Source organism: Carassius carassius, chromosome 28 (genome assembly GCF_963082965.1).
Source record: "Carassius carassius chromosome 28, fCarCar2.1, whole genome shotgun sequence".
NCBI lineage: Eukaryota > Metazoa > Chordata > Actinopteri > Cypriniformes > Cyprinidae > Carassius > Carassius carassius.
In genome coordinates, this window is record NC_081782.1 from 21,984,728 (window position 1) to 22,003,924 (window position 19,197).

The window sequence follows — 19,197 nt, forward strand, 5'->3', positions numbered from 1 at the left end:
GTGTGTAAAGACACAGAATATATATATATATATATATATATATATATATATATATATATATATATTTAAAAAACATACTGTTACGCCCTGTGGACGTATTTGTGAATTGTGCGCTCTTGGGAGAGTGTCACCTACTGGGCAAGTTAGGCATTGCATGTTTTCTTCTCTTGCTCTTTCTGTCTCTCTCTCCGTTATAGATCGCTAATTGGATTCCAGCTGATGTCCATCATTCATCAGTACTGAGTGAACGCTACAGAGATCCAAGGTGTATAAGATGGCAAAGAAACAATGCTGGAGGACTGACGGCTACGCGCTCACTCTTTGTCCTGATCCAGATTGGTGTTATTTTGTGTATCTCAGTGTGACCAAGTGAGATCTTTATTACCTCTTAACTTTGTGAATGAACTTGTCAATTACAAACGATGAGAGAACGTGTGAACGTTATGGTGGGTGTGTTTATGATTCTTTTGTGTTATTTTCTAAGTTATGTAAATACCTTTGTTTATCTTTCTTAGGAAGCCGTAGGGAGAGGGTGCCATTTTCTTTTTCAAAATTTTAAAATTTTGTTTATGTTTATGGTAGACTGGGAGATAGGTAAGACTCTGTCATTTCTTTTCTTTTTTTTTTTAGTTAAGGTTATTTAGAGTTTCCGTGTTTAGTTAGAGGTTTTTGTTTGTTATGTTGGCCTGGCCCTCTCCTGAAGATTTGCTTCCTTTGTTATTAATAAATTAAGTTATTTTGCTTAATTTTGTGTTTGTGCTTTTCTGGATCAGGGGATTGATGTGACCGTCAGACTTTTTTTTTATTTTTACATTTTGTTACAACTTCATTTAAACCCTAGACTAATAGTGAGGTTCGTAACAATACTATGATTTTCCTCTATTTTTTTATATATATATACTGCAGCAATGAGAAATTGCTTTCTTCAGTCTCTTTGTAACACAGCAGCTTTGATTCACTGATAATTTGTATTTGCTAAATGTCTGCCATTACCTGTGTACATCTACCTGGATTACTGCCATTTTCAAGAGACACCTTATACAGTCATGTCAAGATTTGAAAAAATAAATACATATTTTTTTCTTTGCCTTGCTGTGTGGTTCTATTGCACTTTTCCAATAGCGATGCTATAACACCGGCTTTATGAGTTCAGTGCAACGAGTGATTACACTGCATTGATATTTAGTCATTCTAATGCGTCACTGAACATTTCAGTTTGCTACATCAAAAACATAAAATTGGGTAATGAAATGTATAATGAAGACGTTTACTATACAATCAAGGCAAAAGCTTACTGCAATCAATTATATTTTCTTTGTCATTATAACCGCAGGCATTGTTGATTGTCTTGACACTGGGAGAACGTTGCAGGCAAAATAAAGTAAAGGAAAACCAAAGCTCCAGGTCAGGACCTTTAGGGCAGTGTCACATCCAAAATGATACTTTAGAGATGGCAGTCAGCGCAGCGTCCTTGCCGGGGGTGATGGGTAACATTTGGATTGGTTAACAGCGCCTAGGGTGACGAGAGAGTGCACGTCTCTGTGAGCGTGTTTTTGGGATGGAGGGAGCAGCGCTGTCATTCAGGTTGTAGGTCAGCCTGAAACTGGGTTTCGCAGGCCTGCAGCTGTAGGCAGCATCTGGGTTACTGGGACCCAAGGGAGCACAGAGACCCCTGACCTGCCCTGAAGAGATGTCAGCTGCAACCCTTTACCCTCAGTAAGGCTGACATGATGACTCCACCGAACATGGTGTGCAGAACAGTATAGTCGTGCTGGCCTTTCACAAATCCTGCCATAAACTGGCCTTTATAAAGAGCCGTGATGGGTGAGAAAGCCGCAGAGGGAACACAAGAAGGCTACCCACCTGCGAGATGTCCATCACGGAGTCACAGCTCAGGGGTCGTGCTGAGGTCAAGTCGTTGAAGCCCAGCAGGGTGGATATGATACCGTTCTGATCGATGCGGCGGATCATGGTGCCGTCTACAAAGAAGATCACGCCATACTTGTCTACAGTAATGCCTGGAGACAAGAGAAAGAAAAAAGGAATGGATCTTTCCTGAGAGGACTGAATAATCTTACATGATCAATTAGTTGAATTACATAGCTGTAATCCAAACGCTACATAGCTATCAAGAAGATGAATTTATGACACAAATCTAAATAAATAAATACAAAATATTTATATATAGTTAAATACAGAAATTTAAGCCAGGTTTTGTAACACCACATACTATGTATTTACAATGAAATTCAATTACAATACAATATAACTCTCAATACCATAAAAAAACAAACAAAAAAAAAACAAAGTGGTAAGTGATAGTATTTGTTATAATAGCATTTGCTGTACAGCATTTAATTCATGCCAATGTAAATAAAATGCTAATGTAAATAACAAATAATATAATTTATTTGTAAAAATAAAATTTAACTGGAATCACCTTTAACATAAGTAAACAAACAAATGAATGAAAGAATGAATGAATAAATAAATAAATGAAGGTCATATGCCTAATTATGGAAAAAATTTGTCTAATAATAATAATAATAAATGTAATCTATTAAAATTTTTATTATTTCAATAATACATTTTTATGACAATTGTCACTAACAACAATTGTAATACAATTTTTTCTTTACATTTTGATGTGAAATGTGAAGCAACTTTCAGATTCAAACAAAAGAAAAAGCAAAAAAACACAAAACAGGAACAACAGGAATTTGCATAAATGCTAAGAGCATATTCAAATTTGGAATGATAAATGAAGTTGGAATTATAGAGCTATAATTTTAAGGACAGAATGGAATGCATATCTCTCAGCATCAACATGCTCAATAGAAAGCCAGAAGTCTAATAAAAAATCCATGCGTTCAATTCATTATTTATGTCTGAGGAACAACAACCAGGCATTGAGCAATGCATCCTGGGGAAAAGAGATGCGTATGGTGCTGTTCAAGCTATTTAAGAGCATGTGAATCATTTCAACGTCACTGCGGATGACAAAGGGGTACGTGACGCTGGGAACATCCTCTTTCATTTGCATTTTATAATGCAATGATAATCACAGCTTCAATCACAAATGTTTCTTTATTCTCAAATGATGGAAAACAGACTAGGAAATGTCATTATATTATTGCTTTTTGTTGGTGAAAATAGAAGGAAACATTAATTTGAGCCCCCACAAGATTCCCCTCAGAGCACTAGATATGCTACACTAGGAGAATGGGTACTCTCTATACTGGAAAACTGACAAGCGTATGCAAACCACAGGTTTTACTATCAATTTCATGCTGTGGTTTTGGGGTTTGCTCTGAATTTGTTGCTTAGGGCTTGTACTGGTACAAACATATGGAGGAAACTAATTTTGGAGAGAGTATGTGGTTGAAGCAAAATAGGCGAAATTGCTTACAGCATTTTTAATTTAAAGGAATTTGCTAATAGCCTAATGGGAATGATGGGAAAATTGAACCAGTAATGCTAAAATTGCTGTCCGTTTCTGAAATAAATCAACAGTTATTCAGATATATGGAGATTCACCTCTAGGGTTGGTAAGTGTGGCCTCCACAGCCTTGCCGCCGTCCCCGCAGCGAGTCTCATCGTAGGGTAGACACTGATCGCCTGTGCCGGCCACCAGCTCTAGATTCTTTGCCACATCTTTTACTGTGTTCAGAGATTTTACTTTAAACACCTTCCTGCTGCTGGTGTCCGAAAGGTACAGAGCCTCCGAAACAGGACTAGTAGCCAGGTAATATTTGTGTGCAGGACTATTGCTAAAAAAAAAAAAATCAAACAAAGAAAAACAATTAGTTTGTGTAAAGTATGTATTTGTAAGACTTGTTTGAGATTTCGGATTTGGCAACACTTTATTTTTAAGTTGTCCTTGTTACACGTTATAAAAACAATAAATTATGCATAATTGCATGCAAGTAACCCTAATCCAAACCCTAACCTTATAATAAGTACATGTAGTTATTTAATATTACTCAGCACTTAAATGTATAATTACACTGTAACAAGGACACCTTAAAATAAAGTTTAAGCCAGATTTATAATTGATAAAATGTATTCATATGATATGTAAATGTAATTATAATGCAGTAAAAAAATTTAAAATAACAGTAGGCTTTTGAAACATTTTGACATTGTAACATGTGAATCGTGTATCATGTTTAATTCCATGCATTACAAACAGCCTCAGAGAACGGAATTTGCAGTGAGGGTTTATGTATAAAGATAGGAATCAAGGGTTGACAGATCCACTGCCATGGCTTGAGACATCTCTGCCATGTTCTCTTCGCATCAATCTTTTACTGTATGCATTTACTCTCATTCCAAATATAGAAACGCATGTAGTGTGTGTAAAGCCTGTGGTTAATGCAGTCGGCCCAGCATCTAATGTGCTGCCAGTGCACAGTCAAATAGGTATGCCACCAACTCCCCTAAAGGGAAACTTTCTTCTGGAGATGCATGTGGTCTAGAGCTGTTATCTAAACACATTATGCATTCCTGGAGCAAAAATGGCCCACAGGCTGAAAAAACAGTCCATTACATGGTAAAGCTGGACAGTCAAAGTCATCCCTCACAACCACACAGGGGGCTAAAGAACATGAAAGCCCAACAAAATGGCTCCAATCAGGCTAGAGAGGGTCTCACGAGTGGAAAAAACCCCCTCCGATCTGGATGCAATGTACTGAGTTTGCTCTCTATAGTGTGCTAATCATATTCTGAGAAAACAATAGAAAGGCTAGGCACCTGGACCGAAATGGTACACTTTTCAAGTTGATTTGTAATATGCTCTAATTATACTGTAGCTCTGCTGATGGCTACATCTGTGGTCAAGGACTGCTTGTGGTGAAATGTGGATGACTAGCACAGGTTCACCTAAACCTGAAATTCACTTAAAAATGTTACTTCAGGCTTGTGAAATTTCCATCAGCTGAAGTACAGTGAAAAACAAAGAATTACTGTACTGGCTGATTTAACATACGTTTCAGAAAAGGTGAAAATCATAATGTTCAACTCGTGATAAATGTGAAAATGTGTGAATATTCAGCAGTTGAAAACGTAAAACGTTCTCGCCTTTCTGGAATGGTGTCTTCCTGGAGGGGTTAATTGTTTTTGAACAAAGTGAGAAAGGTCACATCATGAGAACAAAAATGTTAAGTGAAAAGCATTCTTCATAAGATGACTAGCCACGACACATGCTATCATATCACATCATATCTGCCAAGTATTATCACTGCTTACAGCCAACTTCTGTTTAGCATTTAAAATCTTGAATTAAAATTTAAATGGGAAAAGGTCATTCAAGACAGCAAAAACATTAATTGAACAATATATTCTTTGTGAAAAGTGCCACTCGGTTGATAAGATTGTGTTAGTATGCTAGTGATAACTAGCCAACGTAAATGCTATGTGACACAAAAGCAACTTGGATCCAGATTTAAGTCTTGAGAAAGTGAAAAAGGTCAAAATATTGTGTATGAAAAGCATTCTTCATGCTTGCGCTGTGACAAATGCCTGCTATAAGCCATTGTTGCTAACAACCAACTTGTCAAAGGATAAACATCTGGAACTTAAAGTGAGAAAGGTTACAGCAATTGAGTGAAAATGTTAAGTGAAAAATATTCTTTGTATAAAGTGGTACTCCTTGCATTAAAGGACTAGTTCTCTCAAGATAACTAGCTACTGCAAATGCTACGACACTGCTAAACACCATCATTGCTAACATCCAATTTATCTAAAGATTAGCATTCCAAACCTTACAAAGTTAGAAAGGTCACTGCAAGAGTACAAAAACATTCAGGGACAGGCATTCTTCATAAGATGACTAGCCTAAGCAAATGCTACAACACCCATCCACTAAATACCACCATCGCTAAAAAACCACTTGTCTTTAATCCATATACAAAAACATACCAAGTTTAAAAAAGCTGGCACCAAGAGAATAAAAGCATTAATTGAAAATATTTGCTTCAAAAGAGTCACACCACTCTTTTTTTTCTCTTGTTTTTCTTTGGTGCATTGATTACCATTTGTATAACCCCCCTTTTTACTACAAATACCATGGTTAAACTATGGTTAATGTAGCAAAACTATGGTTAATTTGTGGTTACCGTGGTTTAACTATACTGACTATGGTTTTCTGGTTTTATTTGTAGTAAAACCATGGTTAACTTTTATAATGGACCTATAGGTCTACTCTAGAGATGACTAGCTACAGTGAATGTTATGATACACATCTGCCAAAACCATCTTTGCTAACACCAAATTTTTCTAAGGATCAGTATTTAAAACTGAAGAGTTAAAGGCCACTGCAACAGATCAATCACATTCACCATTCTTCTGCCATCATTACTAACAACCAGCCTGTCTCAGGATCCACATTCAAAATCTTACAAGGTTGGTAAGGTTGCCGCAAGAGAACAAAAATGTTAAGTTGGTAGGGCTAGAGATGACTAGCCATAGCAAACACACATCTGCCATATAACATCGTATTCAACACCTAACCTGTCTTCGGATCAGCATTTAAAACCGATTAAACAAATCCGAAACATGTTCCCCTGAAATTCTGTGGCTGTTAGTGTCAAAGCCCAGTGGCCCAATGTGAGAGTGTGGAAAGGAAAAGTGGCAGGTCTGCAGCATTGTCAGCTTCGGTCTATTATTCAGACCGACAACTGACCTTCCAGAAGATCGCTGGAAACGGGCTGCTTCGGTTGACCTGGGGCTTGGCATGTCACTGTGTGGCTGCTGACCATGCTGAATGATGTCCTCGGTTGGGAAAGAAGGTAAAACGGATCTGTCAAGAAAAATCTCAATCCCATTCTGCAAGGGGGGGCGTGACCCTTCGGGTAGATGCTTTTCAGTCCCAGCAGTCTCTGTGTTTCACAATGTATTTGGGAGGCATGCACCATTGTGCTTTCTGTGATGAGGAGACCACCCTGACCTTCATAGGCTCCATCTATATTCAACAACTAAAGCCAGTCTGGGGAGGATAATTGGATTTTTCAGCATGTTGCTTAGACGATGGAGGTGAGCGACTCTTGTGGAAAGGCGGTCAGCAGGTATGTCAGAGAGATCATATTCTCTCATCTGTTTGCACATACATAAACACTGAGATGCCTCTATTTGTTTTCACACAACAGTGATGACTTTTCCTTTCTGGTTGCAAATATGATTTTGGCCTTTTCAGCAGGCATTTCTACACAGGCATATTTCTAAAATGAATTATTGGAACATGTTCCGGTAAGTGATTTAGCCCGAAGCACAACTTTTACAATCAAAAGAACAACACAAACCTGGTTCAAGGCAGATAATACAAAGCAGCACCTACAAAAACACTACAAAGCATTTAGAGGCCCTTAGGACAAAAAGTGACTCTGAGAGAAACACAAATGCTTGTTTACTTGTCAGACAGTTTGATGGACATAAATGCATGAGATCATTTTTTAAGGGCGAAACAGGGGAATTCAACCCTGTTCCTGGAGGGTCACAGCTCCGCAGAGTTTAAGCTGCAATGCATTCACACCATTTTGTAATTCCGAGATGACAACATGTGATGTTCTACTAGGAGTTGTTCCAACTTCTGGGAATAGGGAATTTAAGCAACAGCCACTGATGGAATGGCAACAGCATTCTGATGTTGTGTTGTGCATATGAGACTGTAACCGTTATTTGTGACATTCTACTGTAACCATCTACTACGGGAGAAATGCTGGTTTGCTGTAGTCATTACAATGTGACAGATTAGGCTGGTAAATGGTTTCATGGTACATAACATTGTAATTGCATATCTATACGATTCTACCATTACTCTTTTATTTAATCTCTGGTGATATGTTTTAAACTTAAGCTAATTAAAAAAAAAAAATAGTTTGTACAAAGATATGTCTGCAGTTGGCAACAACACCTCAGGTAGCACTGAGACTAGAGCTGATGTGATGTGAACAATGCAAGTATTGCCTAAACATCCTCCTCATGAGCCATCATTCATACTTCAATAAATGACTGAATGCCACATTGAGCCATCTTGTTTACAGTTGCTTAGTGATTTTTACGTTCTCTGCTATGGCGGTGTAAAAGCTTGCTTCCGGTCATCTTAGCCACTCCATTTGCAGCTGTTGTTTAAAATCCCTAATATTCTGAGAGGCACATCTTGGACCACGTGACCACTATACCACCTGAAAACATTGTCAGATTCATTTATGCGCAACTTAAGCGCTACATCCAAAGTGGCCACTCAACTGAGACTGCTCTGGCCACTCAACTGAGACTGCTCTGCTCTCGGTTACTGAAGCCCTGCGACTAGCAAGAGCAGCTTCAAAATCCTCGGTACTCATCTTACTGGACCTTTCTGCTGCTTTTGACACTGTTAATCACCAGATTCTCCTGTCCACCCTCAGAAAGATGGGCATCTCTGGAACAGCACTCCTGTGGGTTAAGTCCTACCTCTCTGACAGATCCTTCAGTGTGTCTTGGAGGGGTGATGTTTCAAAGTCACACCACCTTGCTACTGGGGTTTCTCAAGGCTCAGTACTTGGACCACTTCTCTTCTCAATCTACATGACATCATTAGGATCTGTCATTCAGAAGCATGGCTTTTCTTATCACTGCTACGCTGATGACACCCAACTCTACTTCTCATTCCAACCAGATGACCCGACGGTAGCTGCTCGCATTTCAGCCTGTCTGAGTGACATCTCTAGCTGGATGAATGACCATCACCTTCAGCTTAACCTTACAAAGACAGAACTCCTGGTGATTCCAGCTAACCCATTGCTTCATCACAACTTTTCTATACAGCTGGGCTCATCAACCATTACTCCTTCGAGGATAGCTAGAAACCTAGGAGTTGTGATGGATCATCAGTTAAGCTTCGCAGACCACATTGCTACAACTACCCAGTCCTGCAGGTTTGCCTTATACAACATGAGGAAGATTAGACCCTTCCTGTCAGAGCAAGCAACCCAACTTCTTGTCCAAGCTCTTGTTCTCTCCAGACTGGACTATTGTAATGCTCTCCTGGCGGGCCTTCCTGCATGTACTGTCAAGCCTCTGCAATTGATCCAGAATGCAGCAGCGAGGGTTGTCTTCAATGAGCCAAAAAAAGCTCACGTTACTCCGCTCCTCATCAGGTTACACTGGCTACCAGTAGCTGCTCGCATCAAATTCAAGGTACTGATGCTAGCCTACAAGACGACCCCTGGCACGGCACCAACTTACCTAAACTCATTGGTTAAATCTTATGTGCCCTCCAGAAGTTTGCGCTCTGCAAGTGATCGACGCCTTGTGGTACCATCCCAAAGAAGTTCAAAATCACTCTCATGGACCTTTTCCTGGACTGTGCCCAGCTGGTGGAATGACCTCCCAATCTCAATTCGTACAGCTGAGTCTTTACTCATTTTCAAGAAACAGCTAAAGACTCATCTTTTTCGCCTGCACTTAACCAACTAACATTAGCACTTTTCCTTTTCTTTTCTTTTCTTTTAATTAAAAAAAAAACAAAAAAAAAAAACCTATGCATTCTATACTAGACTAACTGAGACTTGTCATGGGACTTGTATAGGCTACTGTTGTTTTTCTCTTGTTGACCTGACTGCTTCTATTGTTCTCATTTGTAAGTCGCTTTGGATAAAAGCGTCTGCTAAATGATTAAATGTAAATGTACATCCGAGTCCATGCCGCAAAGTGGAAAACAAAGTGAAGCTTGAGTAGAACGCCACATGTTGAATTACGGTAATTATGACATGGTGTGAATGCAGCTTTAGTTCTAATCCTAGTTAAGCACTCCTCAACCTGTTAATCAAGGACTTCATGTTTACTAAAAACTTCCAAGCAGTCGTTTTGGGGAAGGTTGGAGACCCTTGTTCTGAAGCACAGCTGGTCTCAAAAATTTTCATTGATCAACAGATGCCTTCATGACAGAGCATGTCGAAGGTTCTTCTTGGTGGCATGACAAGAGTGTCAATTTCGTAGCCCCTTGCTTGCAGCGATTGTCTTTTGTAGCCTAGTGCATTGGTTCCCAATCATGTTTCTGGAGGCCCCCCCAACACTGCATGTTCTCCATGTCTCCTTAATCAAACACAACTGATCCAGATCATCAGCTCATTAATTCAGACTCCAAGACCTGAAATGGGTGTGTCATTAACAAGGAGAGATGCAAAATGTGCAGTGTTGGGGGGGCTCCAGGAACCTAGCCTGACCTAGTGTACAATCTACTGTGTTAATGCTCAGCTATCAATGCAAATATGCAGTAAACAGTATTTAGCCATTTACCGCAGCATTCCACATGTGCCCATATCTAATAGTGACATGATGAGCGATGCCACCCCTTGTCTTGATGGAATTGTCCACAGGAAAGTCACGACCTGAGGACGCAGGGTTAAACGGAGACTTCATCATGAAGGATGGCATTTTTGAAGCTCGCAGGTGTCCTGAATTTACCCAACCTCTCGCCAAGAACCCACTCATATCCTGTCAGTCATATGTGAGCATCATACTGTTAGCTGTCACACTGCTGCCTGTCAAAACCCACAGCTGGTTGTGCCACGCATCCCATATTAAGGGTTCATAGCACTACAGGGAGGATGTGTGTTATATCTGAAAGCTTAGATCGAAGTTTGATGACTAAAGCTTTTTTTTCCTCGATACCACGCTGCCATTTGTCAAATTAAACATGTTAACGAACTGTGTATTCAGATCCGACGGCAATTTAAATGTGTAATTTGTCATCGGGTGAAATATTACACTGTATTGTGGGTAATGCAGCATGGGTACTTCTAATGGGGAGGGGTGGGTAATTGTATTCTTTAAGGAAGCAGAGTCCCCTGAGGGTGAGAAATATTTAAAACGCTGATACCGGGCTTATGCTAAGCTGGTAACTGCTGTTCCATCATCCTGTCTGACATTTCAAATGATGTGCCCTGACTCTGGTTTCCTTAACGTACACAATTCTTTAAGCATTTTTTCTGTTGCAGTAACCCACTTTGAGAGTTTACCCATGCGTCAAACTGGTCTCCATTGATCTACAGTACCATTTCAAAGCTCAGTCGTAGCACTGCCCATTTTATTGCTATCCAGAGAATATGTGTTTTAATGCACTCCTTAGTACGCCTTCATTTACGAAAAACACATCCAGTGCATTCCACAGGCGTCCACAAAAGCAACTCTACATCAAAAAAAGACTGCATAGAGTATTTAGCTGAAGTTCATTCATCATAATAAATAGTATGACTCTTTAGAAGAACTCTTACCTATGTCTGAAATCTTTATTTCTGTATTTATCGAGAGCAGCATGAAAAGAAGAAAGTGGGAAAATAGGTTAGCTCAAAGTGTTAGTCCTTAATTCATGCATTAATGTACAGAGAAAAGGTTAGAGTGGTAAAATTATACTACTACTATAATTCTACAAGCATATCTACTGTATTCATAATGAATAGAAAGGATTCCCTCATAGCACACATACTGTACTTATGTAGCCTAGGCCAGTGATTCCTAACTGGTGTGTCACTAGACAAAATGGGAATGTGGAAAAAACAAAGCTAAAAACAAAATGTATGTTATATTGTACACTTTTTTATTGTATGGTACAGTCTTGCAACAACACTTAATCCAGCGTAAACACTGAGTCCTATAGCAAAACCAGTTGAGAATGTTTGGCCTAGATGTCTATTTTCGGAATTTTATCTAGAAATGTAATGTATAAAGAGTTTGTTTGTTCTCAGTTCATCTCTAAAACGCATCCAGGTGGGTGCTGTGGCTTGTAAAGTATAAAATGCAAATTTACTCATAAAAAGATTTACCAAATGACTATGCCCAATAATAAATTGACGCTTTCCAAATTATTTTTTCTTTAACAGACATCTTGAAGATGTATGTGTGCTTATTGGGTCAAAGAAATGAAGAATGAAATTTTTGAAAGGTTCATATTCATCCTATACATTTCTGAGCAATAGCAATTACATTTAAACAAATACTGTGGTTTATCCCGGCAAAAATGAAAATTCAACAAATCCAACTGGGTCTTTGCAATCATTAAAGCCAGACAGGTTTGGAATGATGGCGAGTAACCAACAATAAAATATTCTTTATTCACTATTTCTTTAAAAGTAAAAGGCCAGTAACATTGATACTGTTCTATAAGTACTGATAGTCAGATACCTTTCGGTTTGTGAGCAACTTATCTAACAGGATGTACAAAGCAACTTGTCATTTTGGTGGGTATGCGAATACTGTGTTTCTATACACATGCAGAATGCCAAACCTGAGCTCCAAGACACTCGTGACATTTCCCGTGGTGAAGATCCGACGGAGGTAGTTGAAATCCCCCACATACAGACTACCATCCGACCCACAGGCTAAAGCTACAGGTGCGAGCAGCTTGTTTCCGTCCGCCAGCCCGTTGCAGCTTGGACAGGAGATACTGCGCCTTCGCCCATTACCCATGATGCTTCCGATGACAGGGGGCTGCTGGGAAATGAAGATGTTCTCGCCGTTACCCTTGTGCAGGATACCTGAGTGCCAAAGAGAGAGACGTCATAAGTATTTTGTCCATTCATTCAGAGCAGCCTTCGCTCTGCAGTAAATCAACAGGTTTTATCGGATATGAGAAGCGGAGGTTTTAAAGCTGATTCATTTCTGCTCAAATTTAATAACATTAAATGTATTTGTATGGAGCTTTTCTCTGTCACAGAGCTATGGGACAGCTGCTGGCGCTTGAGAAAGGATTTTGCTTAATAACCAGCAGGATCGAGATGTGCTAAACGGAACTGAATTCATTTACCGAAATGAGTTATTTTTCACTTGCTCAGCCAGAAGCTGCTGTACAGAACCCAGCTAAGTAAAGGTTCACAATCACAGCATGAAAGACAACTTCCTCTTATTATCAGTATCACAGTCAATCTGAATCTCCATGGCATGCCTCAATGAATCTCCAGTGCTGAACAGTTCACCGCGAACGGCACTCAAAAGTGGCAAAGTTTGCGAAACTCAATTGTCAGTGATTTTTATTGTGCGCCGTTTTGAGAGATGCTAAATAACAGCGCTTCCAGTCTGCCCATGCTGATTGGCTGGAAATGCAGGTGGGTTTACTGGCGTTCATGCAAAGGCTTATTCTCATCAAGCTCGAAAATCCACTGCAAATTTCACTGTGTAAAAAGCCTTCAGTTGAAACCATGCATTTCCTTGAAGCTTTAAAGCAATTTTGGAATAAACTTACCTGCTGGTAAAGGTTTTAGAAAAATACAAATTACTGATCAGTCACATAACAGCTTTTGCGCCCAAGAGTATTCCAGATAAATGTGGAGCTGTTTAAAAAAAGTTTTTGTAAATTGAATGGATTAGGCATTAAAACATGAAAAATCAGAGAGCGATTCACTTTATTTGAAAAATAACTTTTCACAAACCCCAAACTTCTAGCATAACCTCACGAAATTGTGTGGCATGTTTGGTGTGAATAGTTTTATGGTGAAAATAAGTTTAATTAATTTTGCCTAACTTTCTTTCAGGTGTACACACAAAAACGTGAGATTTTGCTTCATTGAGTTCATTTTCTTTACGTTTTACAATTTATTTATTTTTTTACAAAGCCTGCCATTATTTTTTTTGTCTGAGATATATTATATATATATATATATATATATATATATATAATAATTTTTTTTTTTTCTGACAGCAATTCAAGTTTACATGAGTGTGATTAAGTTTCATTCAGGTGTATAAACTTTTCATAGAGCCTGATGAAATATTGTTTTGCACTCTGTGTGAATAATTTGACGCCGGAAATTACCGGGTTGAGTGTGGAGCCGAGGAGAAGAAATTAAAAAGAGGACATTAAAACAAGTGTAAACGAAATGGTAGCAAATTCACTTGGGAAAAGAGAGGGTAAGAGTGAGTTGACACTTGAAGAATTTGAGCAAATTTTACCGGAAGTCCTCATGTCGACATCGCTGGGTTTTAGTGACAGACCAAGCTGCCACCTGCGCTCCTAACACTTGTGCTGCAAGTGCGCCTCATTTACTGAGATAAGTGCGCCTGTGCGCTGGCAAAAAGACTACTTGACAGGAACTGAACGGAGCAGTTTAGGCAATCACCGATTTCAGAGCCAATTCAGCACCAGTAGGAAAATTGACATGTTCTACTCCAATAAGGAGTTGCTGTCATACGGATATAATCACTGAACGGAGCTAATTAATAATGACACTATTGTTTTCTTTAGTGCTGGTAATAGCTGAATTGAACTTTTCATGATTGACTGTTATTTTCCTGTTTATCAATTTGAAGCATCGTTGAATCTGTATTGTATAAGGTGCTATACTGTATGAATTCATGCGATAACATCTGGTCACAGTCCAAGCTGTGTCAAAGTTCAGTCTTCTCAAGCAACACATGTTTGTCTTCAGCAAGTAGTGAACATTTCTGAGAATTTCCACAATGGGAAAACTCTACAAATCGAATCATTAATAAGCAACTGTGTGTGTAAGCAATTGAATATCTTTCATGTTTCTAGATGTACTAGCTCACCACTTTGGATATTTAGAGCATGATGTTTGTCCACGCTCCAGCTGCCCAGGTTGGATGCAGTGGTTTCGTATCCTTGCAGGATGGCTGTTCGCTTCTCCCAGAGGATCAGATCCGGACAGGATTCATACTCGAAGCCCACCGACACTAGCAGGAGTGAATAAGAACCACATTTGAACTTGAGTGACAACAGCTCTGAGAAATGAGACACTGACAACTTTATTCCGCACTTACCGAAAGCCTCAGACAGCCCATAAACTTTCTGGCTGTAGACATCGGCCTTGTCCCAGACAAAGTCGTAGGAGAGGTTGGGTGTAGCTGAGAACCACTTCCTGAAGAGCCTACCCTCGACGGACACCATGAGGTGCACCTTCATCAGGCTGAACGGGATGGTGGAGTGGGTCAGGGTGATCCGCAGGAGGGACTTATACCCCGATGTCCGGCTGCTCAGGTAACTCAAACGCACATCTGTACCTGAGATCCGCACTTCCTCCTGGAGGGTCTGGAGAGAGAGAGTCGAAAATGTTCATTTTAGTCACAAGAAAACAGAGCAAACAGTAACAAATTTGCTAATTTTGTGGGGAATGAACCCTGCTGAGAAGTGTTTGCATTATTTAGCATCTCCGGTATATTCGCAAATGAGAATGAATTAATTTTTTCACAGCAGACGTTTTATTATACAGTACAAAAAATACCAATTATTGGGTGAATCTAGGGCATTTTTCACCTCAAAGAGAAAGAATAAAGTTTTTATATAAAAAATGCTTTTATATTAAAAAAATCGCTTAATATACACTACTTTGGTTTGGGGTTGAAAATATTGTTTCTGAAGAAGTCTTTTGGCTCACCAAGGCTACATTTATTTGCTCAAAAATACAGTTAAACAGTAATATTGTGAAGTACTGTATTATTAAAATTTACAAGACTTGGTTTCTATTTTAATACGTATACAGTAAGTCATTCCTGTGATGGCAAAGCTGAGTTTAAAGTAGTCAATGTCACATGATTTTTTTTATTACTTAAAGTGCATATTACATTTGCACTTTCATGTTGTTGCTCTTTTGTTAGTTTTGATGCTTCTATTGTCCTCATTTGTAAGTTGCTTTGGATAAAAGCATCTGCTAACACACACACACACTATATATATATATATATATATATATATATATATATATATACACACCATTTTTTATTTTATTATATTATACACATTGCTTTCCAAAAGGGTCAAAAAATAAATAAATATAAGAGATTAATGCTGTTTATTTCACCATATATTAGATAAATGATCACACATCATGCAAATAGCATCTGTTCTTATGGTGAACCTCTAACAAATATCCTATTAAAAAAATTACAATAAAAAGAAAATAGTATATATGTATTTAAATAAACTATTTGCACTTGCAATCTAGCCCTGATGAAGGCAAGTGCAATCAAAAAGGTGAAATATACAGTATTAATTTTATTTCCAGTTTCTGATTTGACCTCTCCTGGTGTGCATTTAAAAAAATACTACTTCTACTACTAATAATAATGATTTTTCCCCTTCCATACACTTTGTAGATTCTGTACATTTTCCTTAGAACAACCATAGTTCTAACTAACTGCAGAGCTCTCATTAACTCTCAGCATATCGCCCCTTTTATCACAGTCAGGCACAAAGCTGACCAATAAACACAGACGATCGTTACTGCGTCAATAAACACTGATAAGAAAAGCTCCTCCATAGACAATTCCGTTTGTAAACCTGTGAAAACTCTGTGTGTGGGTGTGTGTAGATGTGTACGAATAAATAGCCTGAAGATTTGGGATGGGACAGATTTGTGCCGATATTAATAGCCCAGACAAGCACAATGCATGTGAGGCTGACTCATTTATCTTGTTAACCAAATAAGACGACAAAATAATTAGAAAGGCAGCAGACAGGTACAAGTAGAACTATCAGTACTCAAACAAACACACACACACACACACACACACACACACACACACACACACACACACACACACACACGTGTGCGTATTACAAAATATATATTTATAGGATACAATGAAATTAACATACATATACTCACACACATAAAACCTAGATGACAGTCAATGCAAGTCCAAAACACAGATATTTTTTCCAAGCACTGACTGTGAAGCGCCTCCAGGAGTCAGACTCAAAAAGCTTCCATGCTGTTTTTGTCTAAATGTAATTATAGTTCTTCAGAAAATGTCTGGCGTAGTAAATTGGACTGTGTATGTCTGCCCAATTACACACAGGAGATAAAATCACAGGACTGCCACCCGAGACAGATCCTCCTACATTCCCTTCTGATGTACATTTCCCAATACCGTATTTTTCGGACTATAAGTCGCACCTGAGTATAAGTCGCATCAGTCCAAAAATACGCCACGATGAGAAAAAAAACATATATAAGTCGCACTGGAGTATAAGTCGCATTTATTTAGAACCAAGAGAAAACATTACCGTCTCCAGCCGCGAGAGGGCGCACCTTGTTTTCAGTGTAGGCTACAGGAGCACTGAGCAGCATAGAGCGCCCTCTCGTGGCTGTAAACGGTAATGTTTTCTCTTGGTTCATGTCAAATTCATTTTGATAAAATAAGTCGCACCTGACTATAAGTCGCAGGACCAGCCAAACTATAAAAAAAAGTGCGACTTATAGTCCGGAAAATACGGTATATGCCGCTGCTGTCTATCAGAAAATCATTACGAAGCACCACTAGTCTGGGATCAATTCTGGCAAATTACCAAATTTTTTCATCTGTTTGAGACAGCCGTAGAATTCTTAACGGTTTGTAACTGTCAGACTAAACGTGTATCAGACTGTTTAAATACATTATTCTTAAAAGTTAAAATGAAGACAAAAATATAGTAAAACAAAAACAAACAAAAAACAAGCTTTTTAAATACACAAATTGTAATTGAAAATGTAATTAAAGTCATGAAAAAACTTGTGACGTACATTTGAGTTAAAAAAGTGTTGGACTTTATCCATTGGTTGTTGATTAGATAGTGGTAGATCAGAATGGTAAGAAGAATAGTAAGAAAAGAGGCAGAGTTTACGAGGCCAAAATAATAGAAAAATCTAGAAGTCTGTCATTTAACTGGAATTATGGAGTACAAACATAAAATAAAAAATGAATATATGTCAGTGCTGATAGCCTTGTGGGAAGCATGCCTACATGTAGCACTGTTGTGCTACGGGTGTCTTGAGTTCAAATCCTGGCTGGAGGACCTTCCCGATCCCACCCCCCTCTTCTCGCCCACTTCAATTCCTGTCAAATCTGAAATTTCCTATTATCATAAAGTCATAATCGTGAAAAAAAAAATAAACAAATGAATGTATGTATAAATGACCTACAGTAACATGGATTTAAAACTTTATATTTTCATTTAGTATGTTTGTATCTTGATGCATTTTCCAGAACATTTAGTGGGGGTAATTATATAGAGAGGGAATACATAAAATTGGATATTATTTGTCAAAATTATGTTGCCCTGCCCTCATGGTTTTGGTTGCATTAACTGATCAATCGTACACATTTAGAATTGTAACATTTTTCACTTCCTCTCTATAGCTTATCACCTGGATCTCTGGAACGATGTTGCCCCTCTCGACGCAGGTCCCGGCGAATGCTGTCAACGGGGCAGGCAGGACGATGGGCATGGGACGGTTGAAGCTGCTCAGGTCACAGCTGGGGATGTCATTGACCTCATGTCTCATCACGATGGTGTCCATGACAAAGAAGCGTCCCCACGGCAACCACAAGGTGTGCTCCTGAGTGATGAATGGAGCGCGCTCAAACCTCAGGGCTACAGCCACACCCCCGTTACTCACCAGGTCAAAGCTGAAGAAAAGACAACATGTACAGTTAGACATGGAGCAGCGACTGTGATAAAGCCATTCATTCATTTTCAATAATGTTAGAATATAAAGTAGTCTTCTTTTAGAAAATTTAACTTTGCAGTTGTGGTTATCAAAATCTGGGTTGGTAACCGCAAGGTTGTTGGGTTTAAGCCCCACAAAGAACTATCCATTAATGATCACCGTTGTCGTCTTAAGTAAAACTTCTATCCTAAAATTACTCTTCCCCTTATATTATGTTGCAAACTGACCCATTTTGAGTTCTCACAAATAAAGGCTAACCTATGGTGTTTTAACGATCTGAATTGTTGTTGAATGTGCATACAAAATTTATTACGATTATGATATTTGGAGGTTAATTTGACCTGCATATTTCATCATTAATGGAAGCTACACGGACCCAAAATGATGTGTTTTTTTTTAATGCATGTCAATTACTCAACTACCTTTTGAGGCTATTTACACTTATGCCTTAACTCTTATGAAAGAGTTTTCATAATTGGATGAACTATTATTTTGAGATAAACATTAATTATTTATAAGTGTCTATACTTTCCATACCATAATTCTCTACATCTACTAATCAGTTGAATTATTCCATTTATACATGTCAGAATTTAGAGTGTGTGGATCTGATTCATTAAGTACAGTTATTTGCTCAAGTATGCCAACCATCACACCCTTGAAAATGGTGTTTTGATTTCCTATTCAATGAAATTGCAATGGCATTTCCTTATCTCATAATGCCATTTACTAACATTTTAATCAACATTATTCATTATTACTCTCTACTGTCATCAAA

At 38.5% G+C, this 19,197-nt stretch overlaps 1 protein-coding gene across 11 annotated transcripts in view; it reads right to left on the bottom strand.

Moving 5' to 3' along the window:
* Window positions 1-19,197, bottom strand: part of LOC132108203 (teneurin-4) — a 214,804-nt gene that overhangs the window by 37,950 nt on the left and 157,657 nt on the right. For 7 of the 11 annotated variants that reach the window (XM_059514830.1, XM_059514832.1, XM_059514829.1 and 4 more), the window contains 7 exons: window positions 18,117-18,378; window positions 14,752-15,019; window positions 14,521-14,664; window positions 12,263-12,512; window positions 11,253-11,273; window positions 3,538-3,770; window positions 1,864-2,018 (listed from right to left, as the gene is read on the bottom strand). In XM_059514830.1, the coding sequence (XP_059370813.1) occupies window positions 1,864-2,018; window positions 3,538-3,770; window positions 11,253-11,273; window positions 12,263-12,512; window positions 14,521-14,664; window positions 14,752-15,019; window positions 18,117-18,378 (1,333 nt within the window). The remainder of the gene's footprint in view (window positions 1-1,863; window positions 2,019-3,537; window positions 3,771-11,252; window positions 11,274-12,262; window positions 12,513-14,520; window positions 14,665-14,751; window positions 15,020-18,116; window positions 18,379-19,197) is intronic. The other 4 variants (XM_059514825.1, XM_059514822.1, XM_059514831.1 and 1 more) reach the window with 1 other exon arrangement.